The 13018-nt window shown below is 48.3% G+C and overlaps 1 protein-coding gene across 1 annotated transcript in view; it reads right to left on the minus strand.

The window, feature by feature from the left end:
- LOC126334662 (ER membrane protein complex subunit 4) overlaps window positions 1-13018 on the minus strand; it is a 64188-nt gene that overhangs the window by 8702 nt on the left and 42468 nt on the right. The window contains exon 3 of the mRNA XM_049997125.1: window positions 7826-7943. Coding sequence (XP_049853082.1) covers window positions 7826-7943 — 118 coding nt within the window. The remainder of the gene's footprint in view (window positions 1-7825; window positions 7944-13018) is intronic.

Here is a 13018-nt window from a genome sequence, read left to right on the forward strand (position 1 = left end):
GCACCCCACCTGGTGTGGCTTAAGCAACGGAGAGCGTTTAAGTGCCGCCAGCATGTTTGCTTCAGCTGCCTAATATGGGGCAGCCAAGTCAACCGGGTATCGAATACCAGTCCCAAGAACCGATGCGTCGCGACCACAGCAAGAGGTTCACCGTCAAGGTAAAGGCGCGGCTCAGGGTGAACCGTGCGACGCCGGCAGAAATGCATAACGCAGGTCTTCGCGGCCGAAAACTGGAAGCCGTGCGCTACAGCCCATGACTGCGCCTTGCGGATGGCACCTTGCAGCTGCAGGCCCCACCCATGAAGTGTGGCCAGGATGTGATGGCGCCAAGTCGTATCGTATGCCTTCCGCATGTCGAAGAAGACGGCAACCAGATGTTGGCGGCGCGCAAAGGCTGTACGGATGGCAGACTCCAGGGAGACCAGATTATCGACGGCAGAGCGGCCTTTACGGAACCCACCCTGAGACGGAGCCAGAAGGCCCCGAGACTCGAGGAGCCAACTCAACCTCCGGCTCACCATACGTTCCAGCAACTTGCAAGGAACGTTGGTGAGGCTTATGGGGCGATAGCTGTCCACCTCCAGCGGGTTCTTGCCAGGTTTCAATACGGGGAGGACTATGCTTTCCCGCCATTGAGACGGGAAAACACCCTCGACCCAGACGCGATTGAAAAGATCTAGGAGGCGTCGCTGGCAAGGCACTGAGAGGTGTTTCAGCATCTGGCTGTGAATGCGGTCTGGTCCAGGAGCCGTATCAGGGCAATCAGAAAGTGCGCTCTGGAATTCCCATTCGCTGAAAGGAGCATTGTACGACTCCGCGTGGCGCGTGTGAAAGGAAAGCCTCCGACTTTCCAACCGCTCTTTCCGGGAGCGGAAGGCCAACGGGTAGTTCGTTGACGCGGAACACTGAGCAAAATGCTCTGCTAACCGGTCCGTAATCGTGTCGGAGTCGGTGCACACTGCTCCATTCAGCGAAAGCCCAGGGACAGAGACAGGTGGCCGATAGCCTTGGAGTCGCCGAATCTTGGCCCAAACCTGCGATGCAGAGGTACGGACGCCAATGGTGGAAACATAACGTTCCCAGCACTCCTGCTTCCGTTGGCGAATAAGGCGTCGGGCTCGGGCGCGGAACTGTTTAAAAGCAATGAGGGTCTCCAACGACGGGTGCCGCTTATGGCGCTGAAGAGCCCGCCGACGATCTCGAATCGCCTCTGCGATCTCGGGCGACCACCACGGCACAGTCCTCCGCCGAGGTGACCCGGATGTACAGGGAATCGCAGATGCCGCCGCAGAAACGATGCTGGTGGTGACCGACTGAACCACCGCATCAATCGGATCAGTGGAAGGAGGTGCGATCACTGCGACAGATGTAAATAAGTCCCAATCAGCCTTATTCAGAGCCCATCTGGAGGGGCGTTCAGAAGAGTGACGCTGTGGCAGTGACAGAAAGATGGGGAAATGGTCACTACCACATAAGTCGTCATGGACCCTCCAGTGGATGGATGGTGAAAGTCCGGGGCTGCAAATTGAAAGGTCAATGGCCGAAAACGAGCCATGGACCGCACTAAAGTGGGTCGCCTCTCCCGTGTTTAAAAGGCAGAGGTCAAGCTGTGACAGAAGAGTCTCGACATCTCTGCCCCGGCCAGTAATCGCGGCGCTACCCCACAAGGGGTTATGGGCGTTAAAGTCGCCCAGCAACACAAAGGGAGGCGGCAGTTGTCCTATCAAGGCAGCCAACACATGACGAGAGACATCACCATCCGGCGGAAGGTACAAACTGCAGACAGTAATAGGCTGAGGCGTCCACATCCTTACAGCGACAGCCTCTAAGGGTGTATGAAGAGGCACACACTCACTGTAGATAGAGTTAAGGACGTAGACGCCGACTCCACCAGACACCCTCTCATAAGCTGCCCGGTTCTTATAATAACCCCGATACCCTCGTAGGGCAGGGGTCCGCATTGCCGGAAACCACGTTTCCTGGAGGGCAATGCAGAAGAAAGGGTGACTGCTGACGAGTTGGCGGAGCTCAGCAAGGTGGTGGAAAAAACCGCTGCAGTTCCACTGGAGAATCTCTTTGTCCATGGGCGAAATAGGCGTGAAGGGACCGAGGAGGCGGATCACGTCACTGGGTCACCTGCTGTCACCGATCGAGGACCAGTACAATCGGCGTCCTCGGCGTCTGAGGGTATGGCGAGATCCAGGTCCTCAGCGGACGCCAAGATCTCCACCTCATCCCCAGACGCAGAGCCTGTATGGAGCGGTGGGGTGGATGCCACCGCGCGTTCCTTGGCCTTAGAGGCCTTCTTCTTCTTCGTCTTCTCTCTCTGCTCCTTGGGCTTTACTGGCTGGGAGGGCTTCACCGAGTCAGTCTCCGGGACGGAGGAGGAGCGGGAAGCCCTGCGACCAGCCGCTGGCCTGCTTTTCAGCCATTGGCTGACGTCACCCTTCCCAGAGGTGGAAACCTGGGAAGGGAGGGACCCGAGGGATCCCTTGCGAGAGAGAGTCGCCGAAGAAGTCGGACGCTTCTCTGGCTTAGAGTTGGGGACTTGTGTCCCCGATGGTTGGGGGGTCGTTGCTCCTGAGGTAGGTGGTGCAGGAGCAACAGATGGGGAAGTGCCCCCCACCATCAAGGGGGCAGGTGTAGTATTCCGGCTCAGAGTGTTCAGTGGAATCGGTGCAGCAGAGGACAAAACTACTGTTTTGGCAGCGGTGGCATAGGAGCTGGTCAGAGCCACAGGATGTAGCCTCTCGTATTTCCGCTTAGCCTCAGTATAGGTCATGCGGTCCAGGGCCTTATATTCCATGATCTTTCGTTCTTTCAGTAGAACCTTGCAGTCTGGCGAGCAAGGGGAATGGTGTTCGCCGCAGTTCACACAGATGGGAGGCGGCGCACATGCAGTATTAGGATGTGAAGGGCGTCCACAATCTCTGCATGTCATGCTGGAAGTACACCGAGATGACATGTGGCCGAACTTCCAGCAGTTGAAACACCTCAGCGGGGGAGGGATATAGGGCTTCACATCACATCGGTAGACCATCACCTTGACCTTTTCGGGTAGGACGTCACCCTCGAAGGCCAAGATGAAGGCACCGGTGGCTACCTGATTATCCCTCGGACCCCGATGGACGCGCCGGACGAAGTGAACACCCCGCCGTTCTAAATTGGCGCGTAGCTCGTCGTCTGACTGCAAGAGTAGGTCCCTATGGAATATAATGCCCTGGACCATGTTGAGACTCCTATGGGGTGTGATCGTGACGGAAACATCCCCCAACTTGTCACAAGCGAGTAACCGCCGTGACTGTGCAGAGGATGCCGTTTTGATCAATACTGCCCCAGAGCGCATTTTGGACAAGCCCTCCACCTCCCCAAACTTGTCCTCCAAGTGCTCGACAAAAAACTGAGGCTTGGTCGCCATAAACGATTCCCCATCGACTCGTGTACAGACTAAATAGCGAGGTGAATAAGGTTCGCTGCCAACTGTAGCCTTTCGTTCCTCCCATGGTGTGGCCAGGGAGGGGAACGATTGTGGATCATATGCCTGAGCGTTATATTGAGGCCGAGAACGCTTAGAGACTGCTGGCGGCTGGCCGCCAGCAAGAGATGATGTACCACGCTTCATCGCGGGTCATCCGCCCTGATGCCACCTACTCCGACCAAGGGCCCTCCCCACGGGCGCCACCCAGCCTCAGCAACGACCACCTGGCGGGATGGCCATTGCCGGGAGTCCCGATGCCCCAAGGAGACAGGCATCTACTCCTTGGCATACGCGGGGAGTTAACGGCGCAGGCATCAGTAGAGCGATCCCTGTGTTGTCAGGGGGCTACAACCGACAGGGTACATGGCGGCCCCACCACAACGGACTGGCTACCGTGCTGGATTTCAGGTGAAATGTAGTCCATGATCGTCATTGGCGCATAAAGCGACACAGCAGAGCAGACTGGAAAAACCGCACCCAAGAACAAAGCCACGCCCTAGAGATGGTGAGTGGGCGGGACAGCTATGCGACGACGACCAACCAAGCTAGAGATGGTAATGAGCGATGGACACATTGCACCTTGTAAGGCGCCTTTCCCCAATCAGCTCGCTCTTCGGAAGAATTTAGAAGATGGAGGTCAAACCCGGTAGGGGACCATCACATAAGGCCGAAACGTTTGAGACTCCTTTTAGTCGCCTCTTACGACAGGCAGGAATACCGTGGGCCTATTCTTACCCCCGAACCCACAGGGGGGGGGGTTCTTATAGTATCCCCGATAACCGCGAAGGGCAGGGGTCCGCATTGCTGGAAACCAAGTTTCCTGAAGAGCAATGCACAGAACAGGGGAAACACTCAGAAGCATCCGGAGCTCAGGCAGGTGGCGGAAATAACCGCCGCAATTCCACTGGAGAATGGAAGCAGGAAGGGACTGGGAGGGCGTTAAGTCGACTAAGAGGCAGACGGCGCCGCAGAGTCAACGGCCGCCACCGAGCGAGAGTCAGCTGTGTCCATAGGAGAGGTCCCCGAGGGTTCCGTGAGGGCGAGATCCGCGGCAGAGGCGAGGATCTCCACCGCATCCCCAGAGCCAGAGCTATTGACAGCAGGCGGTACTGGAACTGCCGGAGCGTCCTTCTTCTTGGACACGTTCCGGTCCTTCTACTCGCGTCTGTCCTTTGGCTTAGAGGGCTGGGAGAGTTTCTCTGAAGGAGCGTCGGAGGCTGACGACGACGCAGAAGCCCTACGACCTTCAGCCACTGGCTGACATCCGGCGGGGTAGAAGAAGAAACGGAAGAAGGGAGGGCCCCGAGGGAACCCTCCCGCGAGAGAGGAGGCGGCAGAGACGACGCCGGCGGAGACGACGCCGGCAGAGAAGGGGAAGGGGGAGGGGGAGGGATCGAGCCCCCTGGTTTTGGAGCAGATGTCACTCCTGAAGCATGTGCGGGGGGAGTGACAGAAGGGGGTTTGCCCCCAACTGCTAAGGGGGCAACAGAGGAAGGCTTGCCCCCAGACACGAGGGGGCAGACAGAGATGGACGGCCCCGAGGGCCAACTGAAGGCGGCACAGAGGAGGCGACAACTGCCGCCCGCGAGGGCGACGATAACGTAGCTGCAGCATAAGAAGTTTGAAGAGGGACAGGATGCAACCTTTCAAATTTCAGTTTTGCCTCGCGATAAGTAAGCCGGTCCAGGGTCTTAAATTCCATAATCTTCCGCTCCTTATGAAGAACGGGGCAGTCCGGCGAGCATGGAGAGTGGTGTTCCCCACAGTTGACACAGACAGGCGGAGGTGCACATGGAGAATCGGGATGAGAGGGGCGTCCGCAATCTCGACATGTGGCACTGGATGGGCAACGGGAGGACATATGCCCAAACTTCCAGCACTGAAAGCACCACATCGGGGGAGGGACGTATGGCTTGACGTCACAACGGTAAACCATTACCTTGACCTTCTCAGGCAATACAGCACCCTCGAAGGACAAGATAAAGGCACCGGTGGCCACCCTGTTGGTCTTGGGTCCTCTGTGCACACGACGGACAAAATGCACACCATGTCGTTCCAAGTCAGCTCTCAGCTCGTCATCGGACTGTAACAAGAGGTCGCGATGGTAAATAATCCCCTGGACCATATTTAAGCTACTGTGGGGAGTGACGGTAACAGGGACGGCTCCCAGCTTATCACACAAGAGCAACGCCTGTGACTGGGCTGGGGAGGACGTCTTGAGGAGGATGGACCCATTCCTCATTTTAGACAAACCCGCCACTTCCCCAAACTTATCCTCCAGGTGTTCCACAAAAAACATAGGCTTTGTCGAAAGAAAGGAGTCACCATCAGTCCTGCTGCAGACAAGGTATTGTGGTACATAAGGCTCCTGCTTGGCACTAGATCTGCGTCCCTCCCATCTGTAGTGCGATCCCTGCGTAGTCAGGGGGCTACCACCAAGAGGGTACATGACGACCCCACCACAACAGACTGGCTACCGTGCTGGATTTTAGGTGTTTAAAGGGTCCACAGTTGCCGTGGGCGCTAAGAAGGGGATTGCGCACAAGACGAGGAGGCAACCCAGAAGACATGGGGTGTAAATCCCTCCACACGACAATAGATAGCATGCAAGATCGAGGTGCACGATGGACCAATAGAAAAACACCACGTAAGGCGTCCTTCCCCAAATGGCACGCACTAACAACGGAAATTTTGAAAATGGCAGGTCAAACCCAAGTGGGGACCATCACATAAGGCCGAAACTTTGAAGACTCCTTTTAGTCGCCTCTTACGACAGGCAGGAATACCGCGGGCCTATTCGTACCCCCGAACCCGCAGGGGGGGAGAATGTTTGGAATTGCACTTATGGTGAATATATATTGAGACTAATAGCAACAAATAGACCTGGCCTCTTTTGAATATGTCTACATAAAAACTGGTACCAATGTCTGTCTAATGCTATATAGCAACAATGATTACTACCGAAGTATAAAGGGTAACTAAACCACGTAGGATTTATATTTTCAGCAAACTAGCTACAGAGGCAGTTGTGTTATCTCAGTAAGGAACCCAAAACATTTAACTCTGGAGAGGAGCATGTAGAAGAAATGTGGCTTGGGTGTACAGGAATAGTTGACCTTGCACTAGCAAGATATGCACTGAGTAGAATAGTTCATGATGGGAGAGACCATCCATGTATACAGTCACAGTAAAGAGTAAAGAAACAGACACTACTGCATAATGTGTGTAAAACAAAGCATACGGCTGTAGATAGATGCTTGATGAAACATATTTGTCTTTAAAGAGAGAAATGTATGTAACGGTTCCAATTCAAGTTTTTCATAATTCTAGTCCTTAGGTGTTTAGTTGAACTGACAACTTTTATTACTTATTATGTAACCAAAATTTAATGAATTATTTTTAGTCCTTACATAGAGTACTTCACACTTTCTATTGTTCAGGGACAATTGCCACTTTTCACACCATATGGGTATCTTTTCTAGATCATTTTATAATTTGTGTTTATCTTCTGTAGACTTTACTAGATGATGCCAGCAGCACTTACAGACAATCTAAGAAGGCTGTTCACATTGTCTCCCATATCATTTATAGAGATAAGAAAAGCCAGAGGGGCCATAGCACTTCCTTTGGGAATGCCAAATATAGTTTCCGTTTCACTCAATGATTTTCCATCAATAACTATGAACTGTGTTGTTTCTGACAGGAAAATAAAGAATCCAGTCACACAAATTACACAGTACTCCATAATTACGTATGACGATTGTTTTGAATACTAATGGATGTAATATTTTGTCTTTATTCTTAGGTGCTGAAAGAAATCCATGCAGCAACCATTTTATGAAGGAGTTTTTACAGACCAAAGAACTGCATCTTCATCAGATAATTCAACAAGCTTTTTATCTGCAGGATAGTGCTAAATGTGGCAAATAATGACTGGTGCCACTGCTTCCCTGTCCACTGAATCTACTTGGTGTGTCTTTCGTCCCTGGCATCAGTACTACCTTCAGTGTCTCTCCTTTACCACTTCTATGTACTTCCCTTATCCAATCACATTCCTGATGGACATGAATGAACCCTTGACCAACAGATTGATGAACCCATTTTGTCTCTTACAACACTTGGCTGCCCCCCCCCCTTCCCTCCTCCTCCTCCTCCCCCCCCCCCCCCCCCCCCTCAAATCAACCATCCAACATCTACCTGGTGTGTCATTAATTGAGCACATCTGGGAGATTGCTGACTGCCAGCCTTGAGACCTTTGGATCCTATACCACAACATTTAGCACCTACAAACTACTGCTACTTCAAGTGATTTATAAGGTTTGTATGCTATTAAATTGCATGACTTACTTGTTTGCATGGTGAAAAGGGCTTTTACTGGACGAACAATTAACATGCCAACCATCATAATTGGAAATATAGAAATGGAATTTCCTGCCATGTACATTATAAACAGGTTCATTGGCATCTGAAACAAAGTTATTGCATGTGAACAATGGAAAGTAAATTCAAATTACAACCCTCCTTTAAACATCACTAATAGGAATATAAAAAAGGACTAAATATATCTTAACTTCGGAAATCTCATGCACACACACTTTGGGAAGTATTAAGGGCATATACAGGGTGTTTCAAAAATGACCGGTATATTTGAAACGGCAATACAAACTAAACGAGCAGCGACAGAAATACACCGTTTGTTGCAATATGCTTGGGACAACAGTACATTTTCAGGCAGACAAACTTCCGAAATTACAGTAGTTACAATTGTCAACAACAGATGGCGCTGCAGTCTGGGAAGCTCTATAGTACGATATTTTCCACATATCCACCATGCGTAGCAATAATATGGCGTAGTCTCTGAATGAAGTTACCCGAAACCTTTGACAACGTGTCTGGCGGAATGGCTTCACATGCAGATGAGATGTACTGCTTCAGCTGTTCAATTGTTTCTGGATTCTGGCAGTACACCTGGTCTTTCAAGTGTCCCCACAGAAAGAAGTCACAGGGGTTCATGTATCGAAATATTCATTCAGGAAATTAAAGACGTCGGCCGTGCGATGTGGCCGGGCACCATCTTGCATAAACCACGAGGTGTTCACAGTGTCGTCTAAGGCAGTTTGTACCGCCACAAATTCAAGAAGAATGTCCAGATAGCGTGATGCAGTAATCGTTTCGAATCTGAAAAATGGGCCAATGATTCCTTTGGAAGAAATGGCGGCCCAGACCAGTACTTTCTGAGGATGCAGGGACGATGGGACTGCAACATGGGGCTTTTCGGTTCCCCATATGTGCCAGTTCTGTTTATTGACGAAGCCGTCCAGGTAAAAATAAGTTTCGTCAGTAAACCAAATGCTGCCCACATGCATATCGCCGTCATCAATCCTGTGCACTATATCGTTAGCGAATGTCCCTTATGCAGCAATGGTAGCGGCGCTGAGGGGTTGCCGCGTTTTAATTTTGTATGGATAGAGGTGTAAACCCTGGCGCATGAGACGATACGTGGACGTTGGCGTCATTTGGACCGCAGCTGCAACACGGCGAACGGAAACCCGAGGCTGCTGTTGGATCACCTGCTGCATTAGCTGCGCGTTGCCCTCTGTGGTTGCTGTACGCGGTCGCCCTACCTTTCCAGCACGTTCATCCGTCACGTTCCCAGTCCGTTGAAATTTTTCAAACAGATCCTTTATTGTATCGCTTTTCGGTCCTTTGGTTACATTAAACCTCCATTGAAAACTTCGTCTTGTTGCAACAACACTGTGTTCTAGGCAGTGGAATTCGAACACCAGAAAAATCCTCTGTTCTAAGGAATAAACCATGTTGTCCACAGCACACTTGCACGTTGTGAACAGCACACGCTTACAGCAGAAAGACGACGTACAGAATGGCGCACCCACAGACTGTGTTGTCTTCTGTATCTTTCACATCTGTTGTTGAAAATTGTAACTACTGTAATTTTGAAAGTTTGTCCGCCTGAAAATGTACTGTTGTCCCAAGCATATTGCAACAAACGGTGTATTTCTATCGCTGCTCGTTTAGTTTTTATTGCTGTTTCAAATATACCGGTCATTTTTGAAACACCCTGTACATCCTTATAATGAATTTCCTACTGTAGCTAAAACATTCAGGAGTCAAGCCAGCCACCTCTAAATTCATCTGCATAATTTGTCATATAGCAATTTGATTTAAAAGTGACTTATGATCTGTTCTCTCAACAACAGTACTTCTCAGAGCTTTTCCTTATCATGCAAACACCTGTTACATGTTATAACTGTAAAGTGACTATTATAATACAACAAATAACAACTTATGTCTACTTCATGCATCAAAACCACTTTGTATTAAGAAATAGGAAGCAGCATTATTTCATTTGCAACTGGTAATTTGATCTACAGGGCTATTGCTCGAGTAAATACACATTAATCCTACAATAAGTTTTATGTAGGAACAACAAATTGGGCTAATGTTCTTATACTGAAAACAGAACAGCTTAGGAAGACTGTAAATTTCGAGGAACACTGTACATTACACAATACATTTGCATTACCCAGACAATTCTGTTGCTGTTCCCCCAAGTTTAGAAAGATGTTCCACCAGCACTGCAATGCCTATGCCCACATTTCTTGTGTTACCAAATATAACCCCCGAAGCCTGGTTCACATCAGAGAACATAGAAATTAATACAAGCATTCACCAACAATTCACCACCATTCACTGTGATTTGCCTGTCACTGCACCTACGTCACACATTCTACAACAGCCAATGAGTGCTCAGTAGGGTTCCGAGAGCTCTGCTGTGAATGTCTTATCCAATATGTGGATTAAACATGTTCATAGTGAGTTATTTAGTGAATTTTTATTCGATTTGTTACGAGCTGTAATGGCTGATGGTGGTGGTAAGCTACAAATTCTACATAAGCAAGCGAGAGACATATTTGCAGGATACAAGCTTTCTTCAAACACAAAGCTCACATATGCGCATATTGCAACTGATGCTTAGAACTGGCAAGGCTGTAATCCCTGTTTGTGCCTGGACGTGGGAGAACTGCCACCATTTTTTAATCTGACTATAGTAATTGGCACCAAACTTTCAGTCAACACTGTGCTAGTTTTATCCATGACGTGACATTTAGACGGGATTATTCTGCACGGTAGGTGCCCTGTTTCTCACAAAATAAGCAAAATGGTGTAGGAAAAGAAAAATATAGATGTCTGAATTTTAACACAAGGTTGGAGCAATGTACTTATCACTGAATTGCCTGCTTTAGCATTGTTTCAAAAGCAGGACACTACGTGCACATGAAGGACTTGCTATTTGTGTAAAAAACCCTCCAACACTGAATATGTAAAATGAATAGTTGGAAGATTTGCAAGAGGCAACTTTCTGAAATTGTAGCAGTAGTGTATACTAAACTGGAGTTAGTGCTTATCTATCTCTGTTACACCCCCAGTCTCTGATATTTATCAATTTACTGATGAAATGGAAGCTCTAAATAAGTAGCTGCTGGCAAAATGCAGCCCTCACAAGATAACGTAAGGGGGCAGTCACATGAAAATGAGACAGATGGAAAACACAAACTGTTTATTATTTCAAAAGTACTCACTATAATGGTTAATATATTTGTCCCATCATAAAACAAGATGGCAATAACTTCATGGAATAATGCTTGTGGGTGCCTACCGAACCATGATTGTACCCAGACATGCACCTCTTCATCCAAAACAAATCTACAGCGACAAACTTCTCTTTTTCAGGGCTCCAAGAATATTGAAATTGCATGAGGAGTGATCAGGACTCTGTGAGGACTTTCCAGTAAAACTTTTGCAGTATAGTCTAAACACCCTTGGAAGCCCACATGCAACAGAAAAATGCAATCCCTGGGTATAAGCTGCTTTCACTGTTGCCTGTCAGTCACCTGCCAGAAAAGGAAAGGCAATTGCTTTCTGTACAGTCACACCTCCGTAGGCATCTTAATTCTGAAGTGGTCAATAATGTTCCAGTATAACGCAGAGAGCCAAGCAGACACCCCTCTGTGTGAAGTCAGGACAGATGTAACCTGTGAAGCATGTGTGACGCTAGTAAAACATAATTAAAGTTCAGTCATTTACAAGACTTAGTTCTTCCACACCAGCCTCAGCTTTTTTCTTATCCAGCTCCAGGATGTTGAGTCAACTCAACATCTGCGAGCCCATGAGATGTCAGCAACCCTTGCACCACAGAAGGTTGCTAGCTGGCAGGTGTGGGCATGGCCCAGCACACAATTATCCTCATGTTGGCTGCTGGAGTGTCCCCGGGTCCACTTTGAGTTCTACGGTGACTCTTTATGACCTATCCACGATTTACCTAGTGTCAGTACTTATGTGGTCAGTTGATTTCCGCCCGAGAGTTGAACAGGAATGTGGACTCCAACGATCAAGTTGCTGGATTCCGTGTTTAAATTCAGTACTGGCAGCACTCTGTGACGTGGTGTTGGAAGACAGTCAGTTTCTCCATTAGCATATGGTAGGCAGCCAGCAGCATGAAATTCATTAGGTGAAGGCCATCATGTTTAATATATCTCCAGCTCTTCATAGACTGTGCTGGTGCATCTATGACAGTTTCCCTACAGTACTGTGATCATACAATTCGAGTACTATTACTGTGAATGTCACTGATCCCAATGACTGACTGACTGGGGTTTTTATCGGAAGCTAACATGAGGCCATGATTCAAGGCTCTGTTCATAATGAATGTCTTCCACATGTTCACTTAATAGTCTGTTAATTGCTGTGTCATCTATGTGGTCTTGTGAAAAAGAGAGAGACAGTGTATGTGAGTTTCTTGCATCATGTCTGACGAGCTAATGAATATATATTTTTTTTGTCTTTTTTTTCACTTCCTTTGATTCTCTGTTACAATCTCCTATCTGCTGAATGCATATCCTCACTCGACAGCCTCTGTCTTTGGCATAACTTGCATTTGCCTGTGGCAATGTGAGTTTTAATATTTTTTTTTCTAGTTTCTACCCCTTACTATTCAGTTGTGATGCTGGTTGTCATGTAACAACTAAATTAGGATGTGTAAGAGTTTAGTAGGATAAAATTTTATGTCTTCTAGTCCTGTGTAACTCTTATCCAGCTTAATCTTCAAAATGCAGACATACTTATGTTACTCATGCTTAGTCCAGCCAGTAGCTAAGGCCCTGAGTATAACAGATTTACTGCAGCATATAAGTACACAGACCTTGTCAACTTAAATGATTTCAAATGACCGACTCTCTCCGGTCCAACTGACATTAGTTTTTTATACAACACTTCATTTTTCCAAGGAAGGCCTCTGCTTGAAGTATTCCCTCTAACAAGGGAAGGTGTTTGGATCTCTCTGCTTTACCCAATTTCAGAGCATCTACAACACTGCACAAAGCCCAATGAATACATCAAAAATAATTACAAACTTTAGGCAGAAACTTATTCTAATACATAATTAAGTCACTGACAAAAACAAAAACCTTATTTAATTATATTTTGTATTACTTCACAGCCACGTGTAGAATGTTTGCTCAT

The sequence above is a fragment of the Schistocerca gregaria genome, chromosome 2, assembly GCF_023897955.1.
Source record: "Schistocerca gregaria isolate iqSchGreg1 chromosome 2, iqSchGreg1.2, whole genome shotgun sequence".
Lineage (NCBI taxonomy): Eukaryota > Metazoa > Arthropoda > Insecta > Orthoptera > Acrididae > Schistocerca > Schistocerca gregaria.